At 46.4% G+C, this 25,273-nt stretch overlaps 1 protein-coding gene across 1 annotated transcript in view; it reads right to left on the minus strand.

Annotated features, from left to right (window-relative positions):
• Window positions 1–2,348: 2,348 nt before the first annotated feature.
• Window positions 2,349–25,273, minus strand: part of DOCK2 (dedicator of cytokinesis 2) — a gene marked incomplete at both ends in the record, with an annotated part of 397,682 nt that continues 374,757 nt past the window's right edge. The window contains 11 exons of the mRNA XM_084243050.1: window positions 2,349–2,411; window positions 3,296–3,438; window positions 4,859–4,979; window positions 5,849–6,020; window positions 7,343–7,476; window positions 9,037–9,174; window positions 13,613–13,696; window positions 15,100–15,276; window positions 21,219–21,305; window positions 21,666–21,750; window positions 22,997–23,078. Coding sequence (XP_084099176.1) covers window positions 2,349–2,411; window positions 3,296–3,438; window positions 4,859–4,979; window positions 5,849–6,020; window positions 7,343–7,476; window positions 9,037–9,174; window positions 13,613–13,696; window positions 15,100–15,276; window positions 21,219–21,305; window positions 21,666–21,750; window positions 22,997–23,078 — 1,286 coding nt within the window. The remainder of the gene's footprint in view (window positions 2,412–3,295; window positions 3,439–4,858; window positions 4,980–5,848; window positions 6,021–7,342; window positions 7,477–9,036; window positions 9,175–13,612; window positions 13,697–15,099; window positions 15,277–21,218; window positions 21,306–21,665; window positions 21,751–22,996; window positions 23,079–25,273) is intronic.

Genomic DNA, 25,273 nt, shown 5'->3' on the forward strand with positions numbered 1-25,273 from the left:
TCACATCTGCTGTGTTAGGATGTAGGAGCATATCTGTGTTTCTGCAGTTGTGGGAAAAGGGCACCATTTTCTTCTCCTTGCAGAGGATTTTTTTTTTTTCCACAAGGAGTTGGATATTCATGATTTCAAGGCTAAACTTTGGGATTTCCATAGAAAGAAAGCAGGCCTGAGAAGCTGGCACACCAGTGAGGATGGATGAAGAAGATGAGGACACTCAGGGCATCAGGAAGAGGCCCTGTTGGTCTAGCTCTCAGCCCCTTGGGGATACTCCTCTTGTCGCTGGCACTTTCCTTGCCTCTTTGGAATGTAAAATCAGCTGGATTTCAGACATGGGTGATGACTCCTCACTTAGGGAACCCACGAGGTGACCGAGTCCCTAACCCCCACTTGATGGGGTTTGCTAGACTGTGAGGACATTGGGGATTAGACTAGACACCAGGAAGAGACTAGGTTCAGGTTGCTGGAGCAGGAAGTGTCTGAGTGAAAGCAGGGTGGGAGAGGCGGGCAAGCTTCCTGTGAGGTTGCCTGGGTTGGAAGTTCGGCCTGTCCCCCTCCCACATGTATGACTCTGGCCATATCACACCTCTGTGCTTCAGTTTCTTCAACGGGTGATAGTCCTTCCTACATCCTTGGGTGGCCATCAGGATTTAGAACAGTAATTCTTGTCAGGTCTAAGTCACTGTGCTGGGGACAGGCAGCATGAGGTACATTTCCATTGCTATCTTCATCTCATTCCTCACCATTTAGCTCCAGGGACAGCCTCTAAGAAGTGGGCTCCCAGGGGCCTCCCTGGTGGTACAGGGGTTAAAGGCAGCACTATCAAGCTATCACCTGCCACTACAGCATGAGTTCGATCCCCGGGTGGCCAGGAGCAGCCCACATGGCGCAGCAGACCTCTCCTGTCTCACCCGCTGTTCCCCTCAGCAGTGTATTTCAGTCAGTCTGCCTGTTCTGTTGCCCACTGTGTCTCTGGTGAATCCTCTCATCCTCCCGCGCCTCTGGCCTGTACCCCAGTTCTTGTAAGCATAAATAAATCTTAAAAAAAAATAAAGAAGGTCCTCCCTGGTGGCGCAAGGGTTAAGATGCAACCTATGAAGCTATCGCAGCCACTGCAGCACGAGTTTGATCCCTGGCCGGCCTCTCACCCCCAACACCTCGGGCCTGTACCCCAGTTCTTGTATGCATAAATAAATAAATCTTTAAAAAAAATAAAGAAGAAATGTGTAACTAAAGAAGTGTTTAAAAAAAAAAAAAGAAGTGGGCACCCACCCATGGTCTCCATTTCTGATCCCATGTCACCAGCCACTACTAAAATCTACCCAGTCTCCACTTCCTTCCCCCAAGCAACCTCCCTTCCAGGCTCCTTGCAGTCTATAGAGGGGGCTCTGCTCCCAACCTCACTTCTGCCTGGGGTTGCTCTGAGCCTCCTGTGGCCTTTCCAGGAAGAGCCACCCCTCTGAACCAGCGACAATGCCAAAGACCATCACTGCATTGGAGCTCAGTCCTAAGCCCCTGACTCTTGAGCCTTTAGTTGGGGCTTTTATTAGAGTGACCACTGTGTGTGGTTTGGGCATCTCTTTCTAGGAAGGGAGAATGTGGGCTTGAAACTCTCCACCATGCAAATGGCAGGAGGAAGATTCTGGTAGATGTTCCTGGCTTCCCTGTGCTCCAATTGTTCCACTTCTAAGGAACAGGAACTGTGGAGAAGATTTTGGGCATGGTCCAGAGGAGGTGGGGAAACGTGGCCTTGGGAACAGCTAGGTGCAGCCTTGGCCTGCCTACCCTGTTGATCCTCTTTAGGGGCACCCTGCCCAACCTTGGCCTCAGGGATTCAATAACGAAACGATGTCACAAGGACTCCTCGAGCCTACCATTTTTATTGTTAGTAAGAAATACAACACTTAACAGATAATCAGCCAGAGTAAAGACTAGCTGGTTGCATTGAAAAAAATGAAAAGTACAAAAACTGTTCAACAAAAATAAGAGAATATTTAAAAGGCTTTTCTGTTAGAAAATGAAAAAATAATACAGCCCCCTAGATTTAAGAAACTGGGTTATAAAAAGATGTGCCTGGGATGCTGGGGAGATCAGACTGGGAGAGAGCCTTCTAACTGGTTCCTCCTGCAGCCAAGAATCGGGGTGCAGGGTCCTCATGACCACCTAGGTCATGGCCCCTAGGTGGGTGACACTCAGGTTCTAAAGCCTTGATCAGCACCTCTGTGTCTTCTGTCTGGGGGGGGGGGGGCGGCGGGGAAGAGTCTTCTTGGAAGCTTCAATGTCTCTCTGTGCCTTTCCTCTTCTGGAAGCTTCTTTCCCTAGCTCCCACGAGCAGCCCTGGTAGCAACATCTCACAGGTCAGTGGGTGGCAAGTCAGACACTTGCTTAGCTTCTTCAGCAGACTTGCCGGCCAGCTATGTGAGAGAAGAGAATAAAACAAACACACCCCAGGTGGGTTTCTCAAGAGCACCACAGCCCATCACCAGGGTCCTGCACGGGCCCTGCCCAAAGCCCAGAGGACATGAATTGCTGTGACCTTGAGTGTGGTCAGAAAGGCAAGAGCACACGGTGGTTAGCCTGAAGGCTTTGCTGCAGAACCTGACTCAGGAGCCATATAAAATCCCCACAGGGACAGCAGAAGGTCGGTGGGAAGATGTTTGGAGTGTCCCAGCATGGTGTCTGACTCTCTGCGAGATGGCGGTAAACTTTGCCTTATTATAGTAGCACTGTTCTGCTTTAAGATCATTTTGAGGATGAGAAGTGTCAATGGTCCCCTCTTTATCTTGAGCAAAGACCGACAAGTAACAATAGGAGATAGGACTTGAAAAGTCAGGGCTTGGAAACGAACTTTTAATTAGTAGGATTTTGTAATATAAGTTGAATAGGAAAGTGCTTCCAAAATACTTTGAAAAGCAGTTTTTTCATCCTCTAAAGGCAGCTGGCCCTGTGGTTCTGACAGGAACATAGAAGGGCAATTTAGGCAAAGGACAGCAACTGGTTCTGGGGTTCCAAGGGTTCAGCAGCCCTCTTAGCACATTCCTGCAGGTAGCACTGGCTAGTCCTAGCCAGAGAGGAAATGGACATGCATGCTAGGCTTTGCCAGCCTGTGGCCCAACTTTGGAGCCCCGACCATGGCTCCTGGGGGGAACACAGATGCACACATGTGCACGTGCACACACATACACACACACACGCACACACCCCTTTTTCTACTCTTCTTCCTTTTTCTATACTCTTTTCTTTGCTCTCTTCCCTTTCTCTACCACACCCCACTTTTTCTACCCATTTGGGTCCTCACCATGGTCTTGAAGAACTGATTTACTTTGTTTCTTTTGAGAGTCTTCTTGTCACCGTCAGAGATGGAGACGAAGGTCTGGCTGAGACGGGGAGATAAGTTGGCCTCGTCCATCCCAGGCATACCTGTTACAGAGAGTGCGGTGGCTAGAAGGAGAGGGAAGGCCTGCTGAGTGGGCAGGCAGGGGATAGACGGCACACAAGTATAGGACGGGTGACTGGGGGAAGCAGATGGAAGATAGGTTGATGGGCTGCGGGACAGAGTCAGACTGTAGGGGGAACAGGTCAGGTACCAGGTGGGAGGCCAGGAGGCCTGTTTCCTGTTGGTGGGGGCTGTTGAAGCTGTCTTCTCTGTGAGGCTTGCTAAACACTCCTTACAGCGCTGGGTCTCTGGGGCCTATCAGAGCCTGGTACTAGGGCTTCTGAATTAGAAACAGGAGACCAAGGAGGGTGAAGACTCCCTGGGCCCTGGGACCCTGACTCCCTCAGGGAACACGGCCTTTTGCCCCAAGATGTGGTGACAATGTGAGGTTACTCCCCCCTCACCTTCTAAACCAAGAAACTGGACTTCCATTTTCCCCAAGGCTGGGCTCATGGGGAGGGGTCTCCCATCCAAGGTGTCATTGTTGCTTGTAGCCCTTAGCCCAGAGCCAACAGGCTGGAGAAATCAGCCATTTCTCTGACTCAGTAAAATGCAGATAAAAGCCCAGGCCTCCAGGCGGTTGTGGGGCCAACTGAGAGGATAGAGTGAACCACCTGTGGGCTGTGCAGGGCTCTCTTGTCTGGTTAGGGATATGGCCCTGGCACAGAGGTTCTGGATCTGAACCCAGAATGCCTTGGTTTCTTCATCTATGTGACAGGGAAACACCACCAGCGCCTTCATGGGTGTGGGTTGAGTGTAAATGAAATCAGGGAGGAGGAGCAGTTACTTACAGAGCTGCCCCACTGAGCACTCAGGAATGAGAGCAGCCTGCTGAATTCCATGGGGCAGTGAGGCTAGTCTTGGCCCTCTACCCTGGAGCCTGACCCAAGTGGCAGACTCCGGAGACTGCTGCATGCCACCTGGGGAGCTCTGGGTGAGCCGCTTTCCCAGTTAGAGTGTTAGGTTCTCCTCTGTGGAGGCAGAACACCCCCCTAACCCCCGCTGGACAATGAGGATGGGGAATACACATGCTGCAACTCTAAGCTCTAAGATGTGGTGGCAATTTCTGTAAGTTCTAGAAATAGTCCTGCAGCTCCAAAAAGGAAACAGAGGACTTAGGAACATATCAGAGACAGAGACCTAGTCCTGTGGAGGCTGGACAAACTTAGAACATAGGGCCACATGATGTGACCATGGAGTCCCAGTGGCTCCTGAGGACCAGAGTGACAGCAAGCCTCTACTATCCCATGTTCTAGATAACTTTACCCACACAAGGGGGTGTTGGGAGAAATTGGGGGGGGGGGCTGTGAGCAGAGCCTCTTACCCCTGACCTCCTGTGTAGACATGGTTTTTACCCATCCTCTACTTTCCAGCAGAGTCTGCAATACCTTTATTCCCCCATGCTGGTGGTAGCAGTGTGCATACCTGGGATGGTGGGCATCGATTGGCTGGCAAAACTCATCTGAGAGAGGATGGAGGTCCTGGGAGGGATGGCTGTGTGCTCTGAGAGGTTGGTGTCACTCATGAACTCATGCTTCCTGGAAAGCTGGATAAGACATCACACACACACACACACACACACACACACACACACACACTTATTATGAGGCAGCTCTGGATCTGAAAAGTCAGTGATGAGGGCTTGGCAAGGCTTCCATGGACCCAACTCCCAAGTTTATTTATTTTGTTTTGTATCATTCCATGCCTGTCTGACATGTACAACTCCAGGAGTTGTATTATACGAATGACCCTCTAGGATTGTGAAACATAGAAGACTTATCGCCAGCCTTTCTCCTCTGGCAAGAGTAGCCTCCGTGGGCCACTGGATAGTTTGTGGAGGTTCTTTTCTTCACTGCAAGGCATTTTAGATGGTCCTTTGTCCTTTCATCTGACATCCCTTCCTTGTCAGTTAATCCCGCTCCTCTTCTGAGACTCCCAGAACACTTTCAACAATCTTATAAACTTCTCTTTCAGGGGAAAGACAGACTTGAACCCAAGGCTATCTGGCACCAAGTCTCATTTTAAGAGCAACTCATTTAAAGACAAAATTCCTCCAAGTAAGGGCATTGTGGCCTGGCTCAGATCCCGGACACTGAGAGGCTTAGTTCTTAGACACTGAGGACCTCCCTAAGGGGGTTCAAATGATCCTGTGGCTGGGGACAGAGGTCCCCAACCAAGAGGCCTCTCTCCTTCAGTGGGTGAAACCAGCTGCTACTCCCCTGCCTTGCAAATCCCTGTGCAATGCTAGGAAGGATGTGCATAGAGTTCAACACCTGGGTTCAAATCCTGGCTCTGCCAGGTCCTCATTTTGAAAGTGAGGCTTGACTGGGACCATGTCTCTGAGCTCTGAACAGTGCCTGGGTGAAGCTGAGATTTAGTAAGGGCATCAGGAGGCAGCCTGCCTCAGCCACTTACCCGCTTCATGTCTGAGTCGGCTGCTGCCTTCTCATCTGCAAACACCACGCTGCTCCTCTTGGCCCTCTTCTTGGACCGCCGCAGTTTGACTTCTGGTAGTGTGCTCCCCGGAGAGATTGGGTCCTCTGATTCCATTTTTGGAGTCTTAGGGGGTGCTACTTCCAGGTCAAAGCTAAAGGGCAAGAGGGATAGCAATAGAAACTCGTCAGAGCCTCAGTGGGACTGCCATGCCCAAGTTGTCACTATAGGATTGAGGAAGTAGAACATATAAATTGGCTCTTTGTGAAGTGACTTACTGACTTGGCAAACATTCAGAACACAGGGTGAATTAAATTGGTGGAGGAGAACCATAAAAAGGAAAGACTGGTAGTGAGAAGAGAAGGGTGAATAAACATGTTTCTGGATTCAAATACAGATTCTGCTACATTTTAGCTGAATGACTTTGGGCAAGTCATCAAACTTTTTGAGCTATTACTTCCTTTTCAGTAACTGGGGGAGTATGCAGCAACCTTGCAGAGTGGCCTGAGATAAGGTCTGAGACCCCTCATACATTCTGGGCCCCTGGAGCATGCTGGTCCATGGCGCCTGTTGTTGTTGCAGAGAGAGAGGCACAGAGGTTCCAGGAAGGTAGAAGGGCAGGCTTTTCTTAGGGTGAGAGAGGGAAGGCCCCAAAAGAGGTCTGGAAGGTTCAAGAGGGTTGCTCTGTGGTGGGCTAGGACAGGTTCCAGAGTGAAGCAGGTTGTGTGAGGTCTGGCCATAGAACTGCTGGACTGGGTATCCTGGGATCGTGGTATTTTTGCCTGCTGGTATTTAGGCAAAGTCACCTGTCCTGTCCCAGCCTCAATGATCTCTAGCGATGGCACTAAGAAATGAGGCACCCAAATGCCCCCAAATAGATGACTGGATCAAGAAGATGTGGTACATATACACCATGGAATATTACTCAGCAATTAAAAAAAAAAGATAAACACATGCAATTTGCAGCAACATGGATGGAGCTGGAAGGGATCATGCTCAGCAAAATAAGCCAGAAAGAAAAAGAAAAATACCAGATGGTCTCACTCATAGCAGGAATCTAGAAAACTGAAATAAGGGACCAGGAAAAAGACTAATTAATACAAAGTGAAAATCAAAATCAACAAGCAACTATAAACCAGAGACACACTACAGGGTGGGGTGGGGCGGGGAGAGGAAGGACTAGGGTCAAAATAAGGGGGGGGTGCAATTGTATGGGGAATATAACCAAAATGAAAATGCATACATTGTGCAAAAATGAAAAATGATGTAAGAATTATATAAAATAAAATATTAAAAAAAAAAGAAATGAAGCAGCCTCTGGGGTGATGTGAGGGTTCAGTAAGGAAAGGTGGGAGAGGCTTTGAGACATAAGGGCTGGGAGGATTTGAGGAAATTGCTGGGGCAGAAGGAAAAGCAGTGATGCTTTGCTGGAGGCTGAGCCAGGGGCACAGGGGGCTGCCTGGGGCTGGGACTGACCTCTCAGAGGTGGTCTTGCTGGGGGTGCTGCAGTCAGAGTTCACGGATGCCATAGAGATGATGGATATCTGCCTGTAGGAACGCAGCATCGACCGGGGGCGGCCCACACCCACACGCTTCTCCTCGAATTCAGGCTGTGGGTGGAGAACCTGGCATTAGCAGTCTTTAGGCTGAGAGCAGGGTAGGAGGTGGGGGGACACGGCCTCCAGCTTCCTGCTACCTTCCTCTCCACCTGGGCAGGCGGAGCTGTGGGGCAGACCGGGCATCAGGACAAAAGCTTCTTGGCAGTTTAATAAAGACTTTGCCTGGCACTTCTCCCTGGTTCCTGGGAGGTGATCACTACATCTTTACAATTTCCCTGGTGATGGGAGTGTCTTTGTTATTCCTGGTGGCCCCTCATGCTAATGAAAAACTCAGGAGACTCAGAATGACCCACTTGAGATTACAGGGCTGGGGTTTTGAGCCCGGTGAGATCAACTCAACCTCGGGGGAGATGAGGAGGCTGGAGGTCGATCTCTGTCACATGGCAAATGATTCATTCAGTCACGCCTACATCATGAATTCCAATTAAACTAAGGACACTGGGCTGGGGCCAGCTTTCCTGGTTAGTAATCATACACGATGTGCAGGTGGGGACAGTGGGGTAACCTGTCCTGAAGACACAGAAACCAATGTCTGGGACCCGCCCAGACCCCAGCTTAGGCATCTCTTCATTTTGCTGGACCTGGTTTGTATCCCTTATGATAAAACTGTAGTCACAAGAATAGTGCTCTCTTGAGGCCTGTGGAATTATCAAGCCTGACGGGCAGTGAGAATATTCACATCTATAAACAGCTGATGAAAAGTGCAGGTGGCTTGAGAACCCTGGTGTCTTTAATGAGGAGAATCTTGTGGAGTCCATGAAATCTGACCCACCTCTGGGTGTTTAAGGTCAGAATTGCACTGGGGTGTCATGTATGGTGTGTTGGAAGAGGTGGCCTGTCTCAAGGGAACGCTCTTGTATCAGAAACAAGAGTCTGGGGTCTACCTTTAGGCTCTTTTAGCAATGCACTTCTGCACTCTGGGAATCAGTTTCCCCATCTGTAAGTTAGAGGACTGGGTCAGATAGTCTCTAAGGGACTGTACAGCCTCGACATTTTAGGACTCCAATTTCTGGGGAAGAAGATAAAGAAGATGTCCCCGTGACCATCAGACCAATGCTTTCTGTAGGCATAGTGACCAAAAACATTGGCTTGGGAGACCAGCAATCCAGGGACAAAGTCTAGCCTGCATTCATAGCTGTGTAGACTTTGGAAGGTCACTTAGGACCTCTGAACCTCCAGATGAAACACAAGGGGTCAAGATCACTCCCATCTCTCAGGCTTGTTCTGAGGACTAAAGTCCTAGGAGATGTCAAGTGCTTCTAACAACCAGGCACATAGTAGGTGCTTCATTAATGCAGCTTGCATTCTTAACAGGGTTCCTTGAGTGCTAAGGGCTCAATTTGTGATTGGAGTTTATTGGAGGGTGACTTTGGGGGGACTGAGTGACAATGAAGTTTCCCCTGGATTGATCCAGTTATGATGGCCCTCAGGTCCTTCTGCAGGAGGGCAGGGTCCTGTGCTGGGTTCCTTCCAGCTGTGATCCTCATGACCCACTACCCTCCCAGTCTGGCTCCACCATCTCACTCCTTTGGGCTACAGGGACAGACTTACCATCTCTCTGACACCATATTCCTTCTCCACCTTTACTTTCAAGTTCTTGAAACATTCCTCCATCCGGTCGTGGAATGGCCGCAGATTTTCAGATACCCTTTTCTCATGGATCTTAATTCCAGCTCCCAGGAGGGGAATCTTGAAAGAAAGGTAATAAGTGATGAGCCAGAGTTTGGCCATTTGGCCTTCACCTGGACCCAGCCTATGGAGGTGGCTGAGTCTAATATACCTGCTGAGGAGTCATCAAGGGCCTTAGGGTCCTCTGAGACTTTCATGCAGAGCCCCCAGCCATAGGAAATGGGAAGCTGCATCCTGGCAGCATTTCACAGGAAGGGGGAAGAAGAGCTCCAGTTGCTCTTGCCCTATAGGATGGTTGGATCCCCCATTAGAGCTTAATGGGAAGTGCCCTGCTGAAGAATCTATTGTGGGACGGAGTAGGGAGCAGAGGGGAGGAAGCCTTCCCTAAGAAGCCTTCCCTAAGGAGTTCTTGGAATTGCAAAATGGAAAGTATGAATATCAGAATTTGGGAGACTGAAGAAGGGAAGAGGTGAAAGGAAAAGTCTCCTCTTATGGGATGGGAGATCAAGTTATACTCCATGTGGTGGCTGAAAAAAAAAAGTTCATATCAAGCTAAACTGCCTTAAAAAGTGTTGTAAAACCTTGGGAAGATGAGGGAGGGGGACAGAGGTGAAGGGGTTAAGTTCTCAGTTTCCTGCAAAAGGAGGTTCAAGGGTGCTGTTTAAATGGTAGATATGAGAGAAGCCAAACCTCGCTGGCTACCGCTAGAGGGAACCATTGAGGAAGTTTGTATAAATCCCCATTTAGCATCCTCAATAGGTTCTGGAAACTTTGGATTTAAGCAAAATGTTGTGCAACAAATCTAATTTCACCAATTGACATAAAAAAGGGTTAAGTTCCTATGGGATATTTCTGGTTACAAAAACATTGCCAAACTTCTGAATAAAGACCCAAATTGGGGGTTCTCTGGTGGGCTAGGGGTTGTCTCAGTGCTATCACCATGGTGGCCTGAGTTTGATCCCCTGTCCCCCACCAGGGAGCTAACCCATATATGGTGCAACAGAACACCCCTGTCTCGCCTGCTGCTCCCCTCAGCAGTGTATTTCAGTAGATCTGCCTGTTCTGCTCCCCACTCTCTGGTGAATCCTCTCACCCCTCCGCACCTCTGGCTTACACCCCAGTTCTTATATGCATAAATAAATAAGTCTTTTAAAAAATAAAAATAAAGACCCAAATTACTTAACATTCTACAATCATTTGTATTCATTCATTCATTTATTTTCTAACTCATTTATTCTAGTAAAGGGTCTCAGAGGGTAGAGCCTGTCCTGACAACTGAGGGCATAAGGCAGAACCCTATTTTGGACAGGACATCCCTTCCTCACAGGGGGCACATCACACACACACACATGCACACACACTCTCACTTCGACTGGGACAACTGAGACACACGGGTGAACATAATGTGATATCTTTGGGATTTGGGAGCAATCAGAGTACCTGGTAAAAATAACCCAAATGTCCACCACCATAAGAATGGATAAATAAATGAGCATATTATTGGTATATTGCATTCTTGTGATGGGAACAAAAAAGAAAAACTTCCGATCTATGTGGCATACTCTCAAAGGCATTATATTGGACCAAGGAAGGGAGGCACACAAAAGTGCATACTATAATAACATTTATGTGTGCAAGATCAAGTAAGACTAACTTGTGGAGATAGAAGTCAGGCAGTATCTACTAGAACCAGATATTCTCATATATCATAATAGAACAATTCCATACTAGATACACACCCAAAAGAAACAGTGCGTATGTATGTTAAAAAGACATATACAAAGATGCTCAGAACAGCCTGCTTGTGTAACAGCCTCAAACTGAAATCAAACCAAATCTCCAGCTATTGAAAAAGAAATAAATGTATTTTGGTATAGTCATATAACCCAACGCATGGACTACTATACAGTAGCAAAAATATCAATAGATGCATGATGTAGTATACAATGAAATTAATGAATAACATTTGAGCAAAATAAGGAACAGAAGAATGTTCACTGTGTGGGCTCAAGTCTATATAGGTCAAAAATAAGCAAAGTAAACTGTAGTATTTAAAAATGAGCGGTAGGGTGGTAAAACATTTTTCTTTTAAAAAAGCAAGGCCATGATTACTGCTTTTAAGCAGGACAGTGGTCAGCCTTGCAGAAGAGTAGTAATGACCACAAGAAGGTACAGAATTCTGTTTCCTCATCTCGGTGGTAGTCATAAGGGGTATGCTTTGTGAGAAATTGGTTCCCTGTAGGTATTTTTATGTTTACTTTTCTGTATATTTCACAAAACATTTAAAAGAATGTACTATAAGTATTTTTCATGCCAGTAAATATAGAGAAAATCTTTACAAAGAAAAAAAAATATTAAGAAGCAGTCATCTTGCAACCGGTAAAGGCTTGAAAACAAAAATGTGCTTTGAAAACTTCAGCTTTTGTTGGGTTGCTAGATGAGGTGCAAATACATCCCCCTTTGAAGTCTAAGGTTCCCATGTTTTGAAAAAAGCCAGAGTGTATTTGGCTTTTCAAAACCAAGATCCAACCTAGAATTAAGATCCAAGAAGATAGTGAATGGTTCATTTTTGTCCTGCATTATATTCTGCTGCCTGACACAGAATTAGGGCTTGGTTAAAAAGAAGTTGCAAGAATCAATGGAATGAGTGAGGAATAATTTATTTGCTGAGTGTGAAAATATAAGAAGGTTGCTTTCACCATGAACAGGACAGCATGTTTTAAGTGTGTCCATAGTTAGGGTGCCTGTCTCTGGACAGGAGGGACTTGGCTCAGAGCAATCTCCTTTGAGGGGTTCAGTGATGACATACAATATGGTGGCAGGGGATGGGAGGGAAAAAGGGTAATAGGGAATGGTGGCCACTAGAGGGCACTGCCCGAAGAAGTCTTGCTCATTACTGGGACTCTGTACACCTAATATCTGCTCTCAAAATCTTTCTTCTCTGTTTGTAGTACCCCTCCATTAGCTCCTAGACTTTGGCAGAGTTTCCTAGAAGTCATGGCCTGGGTCCATGTGCTGAGGCCAGGGTCCATGCTTTGGGTGTGGGAGACAAAGCATGGAGAAATAATTACCAGGTGAAAAGATACCCACAGTGGAGAGGTGCAGGGCTCTGATATGGATGGAGAGTGACACCCAACCAATAGACAAATTTTTATGACATGTTAGTTTTCTCTGGGGCACCCCAGAAACATCTGAAAAGGGGACCAATCAGTTGGGCCTTCCTGCTGCCTGAGTTGGGGGTTGAGGAGGAATATCATTGAGTGTTAAAGGTCACGCAGACCTCAGAAGGCTGGGGATCTTGGGAATATTTGAATTTCACAGGTGGCACAGGGTAAGAAGGGAAAGAAAATTCCAGACCCACAAGATGCATTCAGAAAGTGTGTCTGTGCGACCAGTGCTTGGCATTTCATTTTTAAAGCCTCACTTTGCATAAATTGGCAGAGGCAGAGAAGGACCTGAATTAGGAATCCTTATTTTAAGAAAAGAGGCTGCACCCAATGCTTCTCATTCCCTGATTTCCCTGGAGTAACAAAAACTCCCCACTACAATAGCTTGCTTTTCTTTGCACAGTGACTGGCAAGAAGGGAGAGAGGGAGGACAGGCAGCTGCAAACTGCTGCCCCTGTTCCCACCCTACCTCCCTCCAGTCCTCTGGAGCCTGTGTTCTGGGTGCTGGGGTTCACAGAGGGAGACATTTGAGAAGGGGGGAAGCTGGTCCTTTGAATGCCACTGGTGGTGGTGGTGGTGGGGAATGGGGTGGTCTGGTGGGTTGTTTGTTTTCCAGAAAGTGGAAGAGCAAGAGGCCCAGAGAAGCGGAGAGGGGAGGGAGAAAAAACACAGGAGAGAGAGCCAGAGGAAGGAGGGGAGCAGGAAGCAGGGTTCAGGGTACACTGAAAGAAGGGATCTAAGAAGACAAGCCTACCACAAGAGCCAGCAGCAGGCAGGCAGGAGCTGCTTTCCAAGTCCTCTGGCAGGGCTCCAGAGGGCTAAGCAGCTAGTGCTGAATGCAGGTCCTTTGACCCAACACCAGCCAAATACAGGCCTCAATTATTTTCCAAACCTGATATCCATCTGAGCATTATCTGCAACAAACTGGGTCAGCTTTAGGAGGAAGAGAGGTGGGGGCTGGTGTCTTCTGTTATCTGATTGGCGCCTGCTGGCTGTGAGGGGGAAGGTGGTGGCAGAGGTGTGGGGGCCTGGCTTTCATTTCAGTCCCACTGGAATTAAACACCTCCTGAATTTGACATCCAACAAAGCAATCTTAGCAATGGCAGCACAGCATTCAGAGGCTATACAGCCTCTTTGGGTCCAGTGCCCCCCATCCAGGTTACAGGATGCACCTCCCCAGGTGCAGAGAGGCAGAAGAGCCTAAAGCCCAGGGCCAGGGGAACAGGGAACCAGCATTCCAAGCAGAGGATCCCCAAGGGCAAGTGAACCTGAATCCACTGGGGAGAGAAAGGAAGTGGGGCTGGTTGCTCCCCAGACCAGCTCTGCTTTACCTGCCATGCAATCAGGTCCTTGAGGCGGCTCAGCTTGTCCTGGTCCTCAGGGTGGATCCTGGTGTACTCTTCTGTGAAGAAGGCCTGGGAAGACAGACAGGTGTTGGCTTTCCTGCTCATTTGGCATGGACCTCACAACCCATCTCTGTGGCACTGGGATCGGATTCCATTTGAGGGGGCAAGAATGAGGTCACAAGTATTGGATGGGGTAGGGACTTACAGGGACTGACACTGTTTCCTCTTCCTGTAGTCTCAGATTAGTACCATGGAAATGGATCACAAACCTCACATAAGTAGTTCTCAAAGTGGGATCTGTGGACCAGCAGCCTCAGTATCATCTGGCAAGTTATTAGAGATGTACATTCATGGGCTCACCCAGTCCTACTGAACCAGATCTTCCGGGGGTGGAGTGGCTATTCTGTGTGTTAAGAAGCCCTGAAGTGGGTTTCGATGCACATTCAGGTTTGAGAGCATTGCTCCAGGGAGGAGAACTCAGTTAGGGCTTTCACCTTGTAAGTGGTCCAGCTCCCTTCACCAAGTCTCTCATTGTCTGGGAATCTGGCAGCTCCAAGCTCTTTCTGGGGCTCATATCTTATTGTGTGCACACATAGATAAAGACATATCATCCCTAAAGGCTGAACAAAGGGTTACCAGAATGGGTATCTGAGGGCACCTGGTTGGAATTACTGTGGTTAAATTATACTAGAGTGTTTAGTCTTAGTTTTACATCAATGAATGTAAAAGAAAAGATAGTAGGAAATTCATCATGCGATTCATTAAAATGAGGAGTCCTTTTTCCCCTCAATGTCCTCTTAATGCATGGACTAGATGTAAACCAGATAAGGACTTTCTATTCCACTTCAATGCCAGAAAGAGCTATGCTCTCCTACTGGGAAATTGGTATTTTTCCCTAGTAGAGAATGTGGCTTATCTAACATGACATTTCCCTTTTTGTCATGGACACTAGGAGGCTCAAAATTGAAATCTGTGGCTTAAATATGTGGAGATTTCTAAAGGGATTTTATGACCTGGATATCTAGATTCTAGGTCCTCTACTGGAATTGTTTCTTATTCTTTCTATATGTTCACAGATTCTCATTTTCATTTTTTCCCCCTATTGGTAGCAGTTACTTCAAATCATTAGTGAAAGAGATGGGTTTACTCAGGCAGCGAGCACTTTGGTTTGTGGCTCCTAGAATTTTGTGGCCTGGCTTACAGTCATCCCAGAGTCTTTCCTTGATAGAGGGGTATGGGATGTGCCCCTTAAGACGTAGGTACTTTTCACCCCAGCTCCTTCCTATTCTACCAGCATGTGACAATGAAGAAGATGAGAGGAAGGTTGTAAAAACTCTGGTTGTAAAAACCTGAAATTTTCCTTTGGTGGGCAAAAAGTCACATTAAAATGAGTGACATGCAGTTGTGTCTGCCCCTGGACCTGCCTGCCACTGTTTTGCCCCCACCAAGGTCTGCAAAGTAGAAGCCCTTACCTTCTCGTATTTGGCGAAGCCCCCCATGACAGCAGGGTCCACAATCCCATTCAGAAGCATGGAGAATGGGTTAATGGGGAGGGTTTCATCATTCTGGTACTGGTTTATCATCATCAAGATCTTCTCGTTGGCCGCAGACATGGTTTCAATGGCATTCTCCAGAGGGCTAATTGCGGTCTGTTGAAAATGAGATTGCAGGAAGAAAAGGCCTTAGCAGGTCGCTTTAAAAATAGATATAATGATTGGTATTGATTTCATTTTGGGGTTGGAATTCAAATGAGGCGATACTCCCCAAGGGACGATAGTGGGCTCTTCCTGCAATTAGTGAGCTCTGGGGGTTGCCTGCTGTCTGTGGAGAGACAGGCTGACTTTCTGCTTAGTGAAAAAGGGATTTCCCTGGGGAGGCAGAGGCAGGAAGTATCAGGTACTTGCTGGGTTTCAGAGACTGGATGCTCCAGGGAGGGTTTTCTCTTCCTATCCCCCAGTGAAAACATGCACCAATTCAAACCATTGCTACTGCTAGTGCATACTGTGCGTGAGGTCCCAACGAGATGTGCATAGCTGGCAATGTGGTCACCCAGCCTGACCAATAGTGGTCCTTAGCCTGATGCATGAGGTGGTCACTTCGAAGGTAGATTTGGTTTCTGAATCTAGTCAGCTGAGAAAATAAACTAACGCCTCCCCAACATCTCTTAGAAAGCAATAGAAACAAACACTATCAAATAATAACTGGCAAAAGTATGATTCTTTAAGAGAATGGCCTCTGGAATAGCAAACCAAATAAGGGATCTGTAAACTTTTTTCTGCAAAAGAAACCAGATAGCAAATATTTTAGGCTCCATGGGTCAGGCAGTCTCTGTGGCAACCACTCTGCTTTGTTATCAGAGAGCAAAAGCAGCTACTGGCAATACGTAAATGCATGAGCCCTGATACTCCACTGAAACTATTTACAAAAATATGTGGCAGGTGGAATCTGACCCATAGACCATTAAGTTTGCTGACCCCTTAACCAAATCTCAGTTCTGTCATGTTTACTTTTTTTCTAGCGGTGTGATCTTAGGCAAGTTTCCTAACTCTTGAGCCTCAGTTGACTCATGGTAAAATGAAGATAAGAAAACCTACTTTGGTAGAGGGATCAGAAGGATGGAGGGAGGAGCACAGGGGACTGTGGTGATGGTGCACGGGTGAACTGATGAAGGAAATTCTATGGGGACTACACCTGGGAGGGTTGGAGGGTGGGAAGCAAACATTGTTTAAAAATGAACAGTGATGTAAAATATATATATATATATATATGTAAATTTAAAAAAAAAGAAAACCTACTTTCAGAAAGTGACTGGTAGCTATTATTATTAACTTTTGTGGGTATTAGGACAGAGAATAGTAATTGTTCTAAGAAGGGAAGACTCATTGGCTGGGTGAGTTGTGGGCCAGAAGGCAGGGTTAAGCAATCCAAGAAAACCTCATGGAGGAAGGGACCTTACATTTTATCATCCAAGAAATGGTGATACTGTGCCTGCCTACTTAAGCATGTAGTAAAGATTAGTTGAAATAATGTGACACTAGCAGAGTTTTTTTGTTTTCAGATTTTTAATGCAACCTGCTAGTTATTATAGCTTCTGGGATATGAGAAAACCAGAGTCAGGCTCTCTAGGCAGATTCTTGGTCATTATTTTAAGCCATTTCCTTATATCCCTATGAAATCCTAGCATTCTGACTCCTTTCCTCTTTTTTTTTGGACATTTTTGAAGATGGCTACTCTCTGTAGGGCCAGAGCCCCAGGAATAGACACTCTCTGTCACTCTTACTCTCTCGTCATTCATACATACATGTATACACATGCACATAACTTCACAGAAACATGGCTATACAGTCTTACACACATGCACCCACATGCACCACACACATATATCACATACACGTGCATCCACACATACAACATGTCCACACATACACTGTGAACTTGAGTGGAAGGCTGCTTGGCCAGGTGGGGCTGCCATCCAGATCTCACCAGCTGTAATCCGTGGTCTAGTTTCTTTCCACCCTGCAGGGGCCTTTCTGAGCCCACGACTAAACTGAGTTCTAAGGAAAATCCATCACGACCACTTGGATGGAGCCTAGCACCACACCTGGATTTTAATAATAGCCTGGCAAGTCTCAAAGACATGGCTTTAAGGCAAGTTATTAAAAATGGAAAGTCCTATTGATTGGCTTTCTTCCTCATTTCTGAAGCTATTTTTGAATCCCCAAATCTTTAGCCTCATTATAACCACAGGAACAGAATGAGAATGACAGTTCCTTTGGATTCACACCTATGGGCGTTAGTGTAGAATGAGGACATAACTGTCAGAGCAGAGTGATGGGGGAGATGTATTTGTGGAAGGCATGCACGTCAGCAGCTGATAACATCTATGATAGTGGTAAAGGACATGGTTCCATTTATTGCTTGCCTCCTGTGTCCCTGCCCATGCCAAGCATGGCAGGCATATACTCTCAGTTACTTCCCCTGCATGAGGGCTGATGGTGACAAAGCTGGGGAGGGATCTTGGGTATTCCTGATTTCAAAGGCAGGCTTCTCCCACCACACATAGGTTAAGCTTTGCTACCAAACTTGCCTTAAACTGACTTCTGGGGCATGGTCAAGCCCTCAGACCTGTAGTTTCTTTTCTAAGCTGTGTCAGTAGAGGTGTGTAGCCCTTGTCCAACCTTTTGTCAGTGGAAAATGCATTATCAGGAGAAAATAATATTTTGGAAACAATGGGGGACGCATCAGCCAAAAGAGAAAGTGATGGTAATGCCTTGCAATCAAGTGGGATTTAATCATCTTAAAAGGCAGTTCCCTCATATCATCTACTTAAATCCTCAGGGATCCTGAGAGCCACACCAGACACACCTTATTATGACATCTGCCTTGTGTAGCTGAACACCTTGGCAGTTAAAGTCCTGACTTTGGGTCTTCTTTCCTCATATGCAAAATAATAGGGTTAGGCATGAAGCAGAAAGGGTTTGCTATTTGGAGATGGATAGGTAGGTAAGCCTACAGAGTTTGATCATTTCACCATCACAAATTCAAATTTTTTAAAAAAGTCTAATTCATTTGAGGGAGTTTGCCACAGCTACCAAAATTCCTTGTGGCCTTAATGTGACTGTTTCACATACTTACATTAGCTTCCTGGGAAACTGAAGGTATTTGATTTTATAGCTCTTTCACTAAATGACCTCTAGAGTCCCTTTCAGCTCTGACATTCCATACTTTTGCATCTGTATTCTAAAGATGATGAAAACGAGGGCCCAGAGACACATACAGTGTTTGTCTAGCAGCATATAGCTCCTTAGCGACAGAGTTAAATTTGCTCTCAGAGCCCTAGATCAGGGCTCTTTGTGAAGGTGCTTGTTCTCACGACCAAGAACAAAGAAAGGGCCCCCAATAAGCAGAACTTGAATCCCCTCAGAAAACACACATTGTACAAACAGTACTCTAGCTGTGACAATCCATGAAAGAAACAATATGGAATAAGATACAAACTCAGGTAACACAAAAACAAGGGCTTGGAAATAACTCACTTGGCAGGCATTAAACTTTTGCATCTGACATTCTGGGGAACTCAACCAAGGGAGGCTTGTTAGAGCTCAATTCACTCTGGTCAGCTCTTTGGAGGTTTTCCAACCTCCCAGGCTCCAAAGAGGGTATCAGTATAAAAGAAATAAAACAAAAATTCTGAAGATTTCTTTTCTAACTACAGAATCCTTAGTCCACAGAATAAGGTAACTGGTTCAGACATTGTGGGTCTCAGCATATTAACTGACTCACTGATTTACTTAACAAAAATACTTGCACTCCAGTTATGGACCTGGGACCATTATTGATGCTCAGAGATATGGTGGGGAATGAAATAGACAAGTCTCTATCTTTCCCAGGTTCTAGTCTAATACATTTAAAAATAAACACAGGGATAAATTCCATAGTCTATTAGGAGGTGCTAGGTTATTTGGGGAGAAATTCCATAGTGGAGATGAATGGCGCAGGCAGGAGCTTCTGAGCTTGACTACGGTCTGGTAGGGATGCTGATGATGAGGCGCTATGCTGAGCACCTCCTGAGGACAGGGCAGAGCCAGGGTCAGTGGTTGAAGGATACAGATGGATAGGGAGTTTCTGATATCTCGATTCAAAAACGGGATTACGGGCCTCCCTGGTAGCTCAAGGGGTTAAGCACCACAATATGAAGGAATCCGCAGCCTCTGCAGCATGAGTTCGATCCCTGGCCATCCAGAGAGCAACCCACATGGTGAAGCAGACCTCTCCTGTCTCGCCCGCTGCTCCCCTCAGCAGTGCATTTTAGTCAGTCTGCCTGTTCTGTTCCCTGCTCTGTCTTTGGTGAATTTTCTCACCTCCTGCATCTCTGGCCTGTACCCCAGCTCTTGTATGCATAAATAAATAAAGCTTAAAGAAAAAAACAAAAAAAAAAGAAACAAAAACAGGATTACTACTAGTATGCATTTTACAGGATTTGTGTGAATGAAGTGGGGTAGATGCTATGGAGCCCCTGACCCAGTGCCTGGAACATTTGCAAAAGCAAATACCCCATGATTAAAAGGCATGCATAGTTTCTTCCTTTCCAGGGTACTCCTTATTGCTGGGGTAGACTGAGGGTGTACGGTGAGCCCAGTCCAGGTGCCTGATATGGCAGGTTATTGTCAAACCCCACCTTTTTTTTACTAGCCTTGAACCACCCACTAACTCACCGTGCACCTCAGTTCTATTCCTCTGTAAAGTGGAAGAGTAACATTTACCTCACAAGTGTTGTTGAGGGGTTTCAGTGGGCTCATACATATGAACTGTTGAGCACTTGCTCAGCGTTTGCTGATATCATCATCATTATATTTCGCCAAGATATAGGCTGTGCCTGGGAAAGGAGGTTGGAAGGCTACCAGGCTGCTAGGGGACATCCAGGACTGGAGAGAGATTATTTCAATGCTGATAGAAACTGTAGCTCCCACAGGCCATGTGCCTCCTCTGCTCAGGATCCAAGTCACTCAGTGGAAAAACCAAGACTTTATGGCAGCCTAGGAGGTCCTACATGATGTGGTATCTCAGACTCCTACTGCTCATCCCACCTTGTTCTAATTCAGGTGTAAGCATTTGCTGGCCCCAGAGCCTCTGCACTTGATAGTCCCTTGCTGGAAAGCCCTTCTCTTCAATATCTGCATGAACCCCTCCTTCATGTCCTCCAGGCATTTGCTCCAAAGCCACTTTAGCAAACAGTCTTTTTCTGATCACCCTACTTAAAATAGCAACCCTTCCTCCATCATCTTTCTTTTTTATTTTTCTCAATAGTGGTTATCATCATCTGACATATTATATATTTACTTAGCTTTTTTAGTCTGTCTTCTCACTAGAATGTAAATTTCATTGCAACATCTGCAGCTCTTGGAACAGGGTTTAACATGTGTGAGGTACTCATTAAATATTTGTAGAATGAATAAATCAATAAGACACTCTGAAGAAGTTCCCACTTTGCGGGTTTCTGGATAGCCACCCTGACCTTTATTCTGTATCCTGGGATCTGCAGGGTTCTAAACTGAGGGCATACTGAGGAATAAAATACTTGTTATCTTCATGAGAGAGTTCAAATGTTTGCATTCTAGCCAGGGCTTGATTCTGTGGCATTTCTTCTATCTGAGCCTCAGTTTATCCAGCTATAAAATGGATTCATAGTGGGTTTCTGCAGAGATGCCCAAATGACTGCTGGGTTGAGAGAACTAGAGGGGTGATTCAGTGGGGGGAAGCTCCAGCACTGCTGTACCCAACCACAGCAGTTCCCCATTCACCAACTTTATTATTGAATTTGACGGGGTGGGGAGGTTCATTTGTGAGGAAAAAAAAAAAATAGCTAACTGATGATTTAAAAAAATCTGAAAAAAGTTATCTGATTTAATAAAAAATCTGAAGGCAGATAATGTGGATGCTCCTTCAGGTGCCTTCCTGCACTGGAACTCTGGGGATCCCCAGGTGGTTTTGAACAAAAGTTTATTCCCTTTCCAGTCAGTGGGGTGGTCTTAGGATAGCTGAATCTTATCTGTCAGGAGGGAGGGGCAAGCCCTGAGGGCCTTGGACTTACCTGGGACGTTTGAACCACTTCGAACCAGCGCAAGATCCCTGGAAGCTTGTAGGCAGTCGTGAAGGAGGTTCTCTCGATCCACATGGACTGTCCACCAGTGAGGGATGACAGAGGCAAAAAAGCAAGACACTTAGGAAAGCTGGCTCTCAGAGAAGCTTGGTGGGGACCCAGGCCTTTCATCCACCCCAAATCAGCATGCTGCAAGACCCAGAAACACACTCCCACCCTACCCATAAGAATTCTTTCTCAATGAGAAATTTAGTCTTCCCTAGACATACACCCAGTACATTTTAACCTGTGGGTGAGGAGTCTATCAGTGATGTCAGTTTTGCCTTCTCTGGCTTTGGATCCAATTCTCTTCTGTTCTGAGGTGGTCAGGAGCACCCTCCAATTGACAAAAGTGGCCCAAGGGAATGCTCATTGCTCAAGGTTAGGAGAGATACTCACAGCAAACTCATTCTCAGGGTCGACAGTCCCCTTGCGCACTGGCCTGGAGTAGTGAAACTTTTGCACGTAGTTGGATTTGTAAAAGCTGAAAGACAAGAAGAGGTGGTGGCTCCTGGTAGCATGTCTGACTACTGACACGGAACCTGACCTGACCCTGTACTATCGGGGAAGCCTACTACAGTAACCCTGGCTGGCATAAGCCTTGGTCCAGTACTGAAAATCAGCCTTTTCTTGCAAGGTGAATTAGGAGGTAGACCAGTTTTACAACCTCATGAGAACAGCGCACCCCTGAGAGCATTTGAGGAGCTGGAATTCTAGCATGAATGCATACAGAGTTGCTTGGGTCATCATTTTCTGTGCCCGCAATCAAAGATCTAGATATACCTCAGGTCATAGCCTAAATACCCACAGGTATCTTCCAAGGGTTTCTCAGTCACACCCAGAATCACTTTTCCTGGATCTCTAGGGAGTTTTCTCATGGGAACAGGATGCTGTGCTAGATATAGAACTACTGTTTGCTTCCCATGGTGGCTGAACAAGGAGCGGCTGAGATCAAAGTCAAGTTACACCTGCTCAGCAATGTGTACTGGGGAAGGCTCTTGGGGGGCACTTCTCCCTGAAGAAAGGGGCCCTTCTCACAAAGGAGCTCCTACTTCCTCGGTCTGGGCCTCCAAGAGGAGAGGTCTTTACTAAGGCACTCAATATGCTATATGGAGGATCTGTGGGGGGATGAGCCAGGCAGCTAGGAGGGGTGCAGCTTTGTGCCCCACAGACCCCTGCCTCGTGGCCTCATCACTGATCTTGTAATCTGATATGAAACAAATTGATACCTGTCTGCATACTGCTTCCTCTAATGTCCTTGATCATTGTCTGAACACATGTATTATCAGTGCATGCCCTTAACAAGTGCTGGAAAGGTGTCCCTTTGGGAGAATGGACTCAGTTTGAGTATTGCCCCTGCTCCTACCTTGCACATCCCTTGCCCAAACAACACTCTCTGTTTGGGGCCACCCTACAAGCAACTTGACCAACAGTATCTGCACATCCAGTTCAACAACTTCATCAACGTTCATGCCCACCCAGGACCCATGTGCTGCAAGGAGAGCCACACCCTTGTCCCTCCCTTCTTTGTCTGGCTCCAGCCTTTTTAGGAGTAGAGCCCAGGGGACTAATTGGCGCTGTTTCTTCTCCCAAGAGGAAAGGGAGAAATAGACTGGTTAAGAAGGAGAGGAAACTAGAAAGGCATGAGGGCCTGTCCTACAACCAGCTCAGTGTGGTAGTCCAATGGGATTTTCGTCCCCTCCCTCCTTCCAGTGAGTCCCAGGTCTTACTTTGTAATCTGGTCAGGCACTTGCTTATTTTTGAAACTGGGGGGTTCATCGTAGACAGGCTGGACGGTGAAGCACTGGATGTCTGGGGTCCTGTGGTTAAGGGTTTACACCATGTGTCTCACAGCCGGGACAGTTCCAAAAGTGACAGTCCTGGCTGAGACTTTCCAGACAGCCCTTCTGGGACCAGGTTTATACTGAATGACTGACCTCAGGTTGCTGGCTGCTAAGTAGGTCCTCATGAGCAATTAGCAGTCAACTTGGTCTTCATCAGAGCAGCCTGTCACTTGTAAACTCACCCGGGGCTCAGCCTTACTCAGCCTCTGGTAAGAGTTGGCAAGTGGTCTTTAATGATCGTTACTGCTGTTATTATTAACAATAATGCTATCTAATGAATTACAGCTCTTAATCAATTGCAGAGCATGTCTTTCCCTTGTCCTCTTTTGTTTCTCCAATTTTACTGAGCAGTTATTATGTTAATTGTCTCTGCTTCACAGACATGGTCATGAAGGTCAAAGAGGCCAGGCAACTTGTTGAAGGTCACACAGTTTGAAAACAGAGTGGAGGTTTGTCCTGGGTCTTTTAAAATGGAGCTTGAAGTTTGTTGACTCTAGATGTTGACTCAGTGCGGCTCTCTGAGCAACAGCGTATGCATTTTCTGAGAGCTTATTAGAAATGAAAATCTCAGACTTTCTCTCAGACCTACCAGGTCAGAGCCTGTAGTTTTATAGAAATCCAAGGTGATAAGCTAGCTTCAGTGTGAGAAGCCCCACTTCAGAGTTTCCAAATAGATGTCATTTTACACTCCAAACTCTGAAATTTCAGATTAACTGCCTGTGGCAGGATTGTAAGGTCCTGTAGGGGTTCAGTAGGAAAGTGTTACATGATTGACTAGTGATGCCTTGGAAATAGGACATAGTAAAGGGACTGTGTGGGCCAGAGCTTTGTCATGCTTATTCTAGACCTTTACTTATTTCAGACCTTTCAGATAATAAGGCAGCTCAAATGAACCCAGACACTCATCACTAGTCCCATGCCTTAACCCTGCTTCCCCTTCCTGACACCCATGGTTTCTTCACCCATTTCTTCTTTAGGTCTCCAAATTCTCTTGTCCCTCTATCCTACCTGCTGACTACCATGCTCCAAAAAATTTTCTGGGCCTGATTTCCTGCCACTAAGTTACCACAAACCCCTCTTGTTGGTATTCAAATGCTCAAATATGACTCCAACCTATTCCCAACCAGTATTTGTCGGTGTCCAACAAGTTCTGTTCACTTGGCTTGGAATATTTTTCCACCTGACCATGTCTCCTTCTAGGAAAATGTCGATTACCATCCAGAAACATTCGACTTCCCCTCACTCAGTTCTCATTTCCTTGCTTGCCTTTCCACGACATTTTGTTTGTGCTTAGGAATCTTATCTCTCCAGCTCCCTGCCTTCTCCTTCCCAGGTCCCTCACCACCAGATTGTGACCCTTCTCATGTTAGAGGGTATGCTTCTCTAGCAAAAAGAAATGGCCAAAATGTAATCCCAAGTTCAACTCAGTTTCTTGCTCCCTTCCATGATAAACTCATGCCATATCCCATAAAAACATATTAGGGAAAAAGAGAGAAAAGGAGGCAGGCTAACACAAATGAATAAACCTCACTGGAAGAATTTTATAATATTCAGGAAAACCATTTTCTTTCTCAAATCATATTGTCAAGAGCCTTTTCTAGGAAGAAAACCACTCTGAAGTAAGGTTAAGACAGGAGTTGACAAACTGACCCAAGTCACTTTGACCCAAGTCTGACTCACCACCTGTTCTTATAAGATCCACAGCTAAGAATAATTTTTATATTTTTAAATGTTTTGGGAAAAGAATATTTTGTGATGTGAAAATTCTATGAAAGTCAAATTTCAGAGTCCATAAATAATGATTTATTGAAACACAGCCACACCCATCTGTTTGTGTATTATCCAGGGCTTCTCTCCCCCTGCAGCAACAATGCTAAGTAGTTGTGACACAGACCATGTGACACACAAAGACTAAAATATTCCCTGTCTGATCCTTTTCAGAAAAGTTTGCCAATTCCTGTTTAGAGAAGGTTCTAGGTCATGTCTATAGTTCTTAACACTTGACTCTGGTCCAAAAGGAGACTCTAAACCCTTCCTGATGGAGCCAGAGACACCAAAGGCCACAGACCACATCCTGGAGGATGAGGCTGGATGCCTCATCATGTGCTGAAGCCATGGCCCAGCCACACATGTGCTCTCTTCCCAAGTTAAAAGGCCACATTG

This window comes from Talpa europaea (assembly GCF_964194135.1).
Source record: "Talpa europaea genome assembly, chromosome: 9".
NCBI classification, from domain to species: domain Eukaryota; kingdom Metazoa; phylum Chordata; class Mammalia; order Eulipotyphla; family Talpidae; genus Talpa; species Talpa europaea.